At 35.6% G+C, this 5,697-nt stretch overlaps 1 protein-coding gene across 1 annotated transcript; it reads right to left on the reverse strand.

The window, feature by feature from the left end:
- Positions 1–352: 352 nt before the first annotated feature.
- On the reverse strand, positions 353–758 carry LOC149136871 (uncharacterized). The gene is made up of 2 exons (XM_089337992.1): positions 675–758; positions 353–517 (listed from the first exon to the last, which is right to left on the reverse strand). Exons 1-2 carry the CDS (start codon positions 756–758, stop codon positions 353–355), a joined length of 249 nt encoding a protein of 82 aa, XP_089194118.1.
- Positions 759–5,697: the final 4,939 nt, after the last annotated feature.

Here is a 5,697-nt window from a genome sequence, read left to right on the forward strand (position 1 = left end):
TATCTCAGAAAAATATACAGGGTTTTCGAAAAAATTTGATATCATTTGAGATGTAAACATCACAGAAACTACATAATCAAAGCGAATGAAACGAAACAGGCTTATTGTTGAGCAACGTAAGATTTATCCCTCCAAATTTGAATGAGAAATTCAAAGGGATGTGAATTCCATGAACGATTTCACAAATGTTCAATATACGCACTGCCTGAGACATAGCACACGTCAAGTCAGTAGTCCAGTTCCTCCCAAACACACTGCAGTATGTCTTGGATAACAGTCTCCAGTGTGGTAGTGATTCTCTGCTTGAGTTCCTTTAGGTTTGCAGGAATAGGGGGTACATAGACCAAGCCCTTCACATAGCCACATGTTTACGCTTTTGCTTGTCATCTACTGTTATGGCATGAACGAGCTGCAGCTTGTAGGGTTTCATTAGCAAGTGTTTCCTCGAGATGCACCAAACTGTTGATGGAGGAATGTGGGTCTCCAGACTTGTTCTTCTTATGGACTTCTTGGGGCTCTGCAAGAATTTTTGGTGAACCTGCTCGATCATCTCTTCTGATGTTAGTGGTCATCCAGATCCTTTTGCCCTGCACAGACAGGCCTCCTCTTTGAGTTTTTTTGCGCCATGTCCAAATCTGCATTGCCATGGGTGACTTTTTAAAGAACTCTCTCACAAATGCATGCTGCACAGTCTTCTTCAACCGTGTTCGAGCATACTGCAATACACAAAACGTCTTTTCTCTTCCGGTGAATGCCATTTCACTGTGACTTCTAACATAGCCACAGGCTGATCAAAGCTGTGGAGTTAGTAAATGAAAACTGAAAGAAGCCTGTCATATATGTGCATGTGTTTCTTCCCCACCACTGTTTGACAACTGGTGTTCATTTGCTTATGACCCTATAACTTAGCAGTTTAGCATAAGAGACTGATAAAATAAGTGCCAGGCTTTAAAAGAAAATGTACTGCAGTCGATTCATTCAACAAAATACTCTTCAAGGTAGTGCCCCAGCATGGCCACAGTCTACTGACTCAAACAAGTAAAAGCTAAAAGATAACTGAAGGTTATAGTTCAACATTAAAGCATTCTCATTAACCCTTTCGTTACCAACCCGTTTTCATAAGTTCTGAATTAAAATCTTCCACCAAACCTTAGTCACAATTTATGTTCCTAACACTAGCTTAATGATAACTAAGTTATTTTACTAAATTCTTTGCTATATTTAAAATTAATTGAAAGAAATGCAGAGCAACTCAACAGAAATGTGGTAACAAAAGGGTTAACAAATGATTAATTTAACAAGACCATGCTTCATCACCTCATCCCATGTCATCCTGGGTCTACCTCTATCACAGGTTCCCTCCACAGTTAGAGATCAGCCTCCTAACAATGATTATTCTAACATCTTTATTTCGCCCACAGCTTGGCTGTGTAATGCAAACATGCTTATATGTGTGTGTATATATGTGTGTGTATATATGTGTGTTTGTTAACTGTTGTTATTTAGGTTGTTATTTTCAAGAGAATTTAAAGATGCTAGAAGCAAAACCTTTATTGATAGGGGACTCAACACTTATAAGTAGAGCCAAATTTATAATAGAATTAGTTTTGATGAGGCATCAAGTTTCATCCTACAGATTATTCAAGGTGTTAACTGAAACTTAAAGAGTCAGTGAAACATATATATACACACACACACATACACACATATATGTATGTATGTATGTATGTATGTATGTATGTATGTATGTATATATGCATGTACATCTATGTATGATATGCATGTGTATATATCCATGTATGTATATGTGTATATTCCTGTATGCATGTGTGTGTATGTGTGTGTGTGTGTGTGTGTGTGTGTGTGTGTTTGTGTGTTTGTGTGTGTACATACACATTTACATAGAAGATATTAAATTCTTTAGAACTTCTGTATTTTATTAATAAGTAAATGCCATGTTTATAAATATAGACTAGCAATAATGTGGATTATCTAGTTTAGGAACAGGTGCATATGAAAAGCTAAGCTATAAACAGGAATTGAAATGTTATTGATAATTAATCTCGAAGATAATGTAATTGATATTCAGAACACTGAGTGCAAAAATGAAGTAAACTTCACAATGCTTGTTGCTTTCAAATTAATCAATAGCATTTATTTCTCTTTCTTTTTCTTAAGCCATTACTTTCCTGATTTAATACCGAAGATTCATAGAAATTCTTAGAGTAAATTATTTCATAAAATACCTTGTTCAAACAATTATAGATCTGATCACATTATATTTGTTGTTACTGTGTCTTAAAAATATTCCCCTGAATTATGAATTCCTTTTGTACTTGTAATTTTCTCTCTCTTTTATGTTTGTTTTTCTGTATACTGAACAAGGAATATAAATAGGAAAAGTGAAATGCTAATCTGAGATGAATCAATGAAATGGGCAACTATCTTGCTCTTGTGTAAGTGTAAATATTTATGCAATTAATGATATGAAGTTAGGTAATGCTGCAGGTTCACATCATAGAGATGTTATTGAAAAAGGCTGAAAGCATTAGACTGTGTTGGTGTAATACAAGTTATTTCCTTATTTAATCAGGTTGTACAGAAAACTATTATCCCCAATGACTACTAACATGGCAGTAATATTGTTAGTGGCTTCAATGTGCCTTAGAAATATAATGGAGAAGGATGTTAGCAGAAATCTCTTAGTGGTGGAACATATCATAGAAGCCACAATCATTGCGAATTTATAACATAAATGAATTTCTAAATGTTTTGGGATTTTTAGTTCCCAAATTAAGCCCTTTTGCATTTAAACTGGCCATATCTGGCCCAAATATTCTACCAGTTTTATGTTGATACTAACCACATCTAGCCTCTCATACCAACTCTACAACAATTGTTAGCAGTAGTGGACTGGTTAGGTTGCCAGCTTGACCGATCCGATGCCAAGTGGGTCCCTGCGCCGTTAGAATCCATATATGGAGGTCCATGTTAGTATCTAAGTCGTTCATCCCCTCAAGTTTGAGAATTTTTTATTCACTCCTAGAAGAATGCATTAATTATTTCAGCCTGGCTGTGTTTGTAGACAGTTGAAAAGAATACTTTTAACAAAAATAAAAATTAAATTAAATGATAGCATTGTAGTTGTAGGTGGGACCCCTTAGTCTCCTAGCAACCAATATTTTTAGACCCAGTTTGCTACGGCTTATTAGGGTCATCCCTACAGATATTCCACAGAAATTGTAGCCAACTTTCATTTTTGTTGCAACATTTCATATATGAGACATCAGATGTCAACAAACAATGAGATCGAAGATGAGAAAAGGGTAATAAGCATATATGCCATATTTCGTGGGTTTTGTCCCTTCATCAGCACCCACCCAGCCTTTTAGGCATCCTCAAACACATTGCTTAAATAGCCAATGTATACAGTAGTGTTTAGTTATTGGATATATCAATTTACATATTAAATGATTTCCTGGAAGTTGGTATGTAAATATTAATGACTTGTAAGTATGCAGTATTTTGTCATGCAACTATAATATTTTATAAAGTATATTAAACGAAATACTGTTTGCCTACAAGTCATTAATATCTACTGTACAATGTCATTCTAAAAAACGAACGATCATGTCATTGAAATCTTGAAGCTACAGGATAATGCAAGATTAATTCAAAACAAGAGTATTCAGAGAGCACAAACCTCCGCCAAGGCAACACCGATATCCTCTCAACTATTAGCCGGAGATGATTTTTAAAATGAGAATATCTGAAATAACTTAGACTGCTCTCACAAACGAGAGTGCTAAAAATGAACTTGACTGCTCTCAAAAATTAAGTAAAAAAACGGAATAAATAATTCAGAATCCCAAAGTCTAATCAGTTTGTGCCAGTCACGAGGTCAAACATCCCTAAAGGTTTCATTCCAATCTATTCACCGGTTCTTGAGATATCTTGTCCATGGACAAACAAACACGACTGAAAACAATACCTCTGTCTTAGTGAAGGTGGAGGTAACAAGAACGCTCAGAGAGCACAAACCTCCATCAAAGCAACACCAATGTCCTCTCAATGAATAGCCAGAGGTGATTTTTAAAATGAGAATATCTGAAATAAACTCGACTGCTCTCATAAATGAGAATACTAAAAATGAACCCGACTGCTCTAAAAAATTAAGTAAAAAAACGGAACAGCTTCTTCATGAGATTAACATGCAAGTGGCTGAGCACTCCACAGACACGTGTACCCTTAACGTAGTTCTCGGGGATATTCAGCGTGACACAAAGTGTGACAAGGCTGGCCCTTTGAAATACAGGTACTACTTATTTTTTATGCCAGCTATATACGATGGACTTCTTTCAGTTTCTGTCTACCAAATCTACTTTCAAGGCACTTGTCCAAGGTAGCAGGCAGTGGGACTGAACCCAGAACCATTTGTTTGGGAAGCAAGCTTTTTACCACACAGCCACACCTGTACCTACGTGGATATGTAATGCAAATTAATACACCTAAGTGTGAGATTCTGCATTGGACTTTACCTCTCTCAAAAGCAAACCCAAGAACACCTGGATAGAAATAGGGTGTCAAGATCAGAGTCCATTGAAGATTGAAACATAGGATCAACCTAAGCCAAAACAGGAAAATTTTAAACACACCAAATGGTCAAGATTTATAATTCTTTACCATTTTGTTTTATCTTTATGAATAAAACATTGGATTACATGATTTTGCACATGATCATGTTTCTTGCTTCTTAAAATTGGTACAATGATGGTTATTATTTATTTAATTGTTATTAATCTTCTTTTTGTAATTGAATAAAATTTATTTTACATAATCCTCTGAGATATAATTTCAACATGTAAAATTATCATTAGATTTTGTATTTGCTTAAATTTTTGTTCAATTTTAAAATAAAATATAATTTGTATAAAATAATTTTTAGCATTTGAATTGCAATGCAAAAATAATTTAATGAAAATGTAGAAAAATAATTACTTTTCATGGCTCAATCAGAGGAAGAAGAGCAGTGAGCAGGCATAAATGTTAGCATGCTGGGTATTTTGTTTGTCCTTATGTTCTAAGTTCAAATTCCGCCAAGGTCAACTTTGCCTTTCGTCCTTTCGGGGTTGATAAATTAAGCACCAGTTACATACTGGGGTTGATCTAATCGACTGGCCCCCACTCCCCAAAAACTTCAGGCCTTGTACCTAGAGTAGAAAAAGACATATACACCTACATATAATAGGCATCTTTCAATTTCTGTCTATGAAATCTATTCACAAGGCTTTACTCAGCCCTAGAAGGCACTATCCCAAGGTGTCACACAGTAGGATTGAACTCAGAACTATGTAGATGGGAAGTAAACTTCTTACCCTAGGCCAAGCCCTGTACCTGGTATAAAAATATTCTTGCCGCAATTGGACTCTATTTAGTGCGTGTAAGGTGATAATGTAAAACTGAGTGATGAATGAACATGACCAGCCACAGAAGCATAGCTGTGTGGTAAGAAGATTGCTCCCCAACCACGTAGTTCCAGGTTCAGTACCACTATATATCACTTTATGCCAAGTGTCTTTTACTATATAGTTCTACTATAACTCCAAGTCAATCAAAGTCTTGTGAATGGATTTCATTGACAGAAACTGAAAAGAGGCCCACTGAAACACACACACACTCACACACACACACTCACAC

Source organism: Octopus bimaculoides, chromosome 2 (assembly GCF_046866305.1).
Source record: "Octopus bimaculoides isolate indiv1 chromosome 2, ASM4686630v1, whole genome shotgun sequence".
NCBI lineage: Eukaryota > Metazoa > Mollusca > Cephalopoda > Octopoda > Octopodidae > Octopus > Octopus bimaculoides.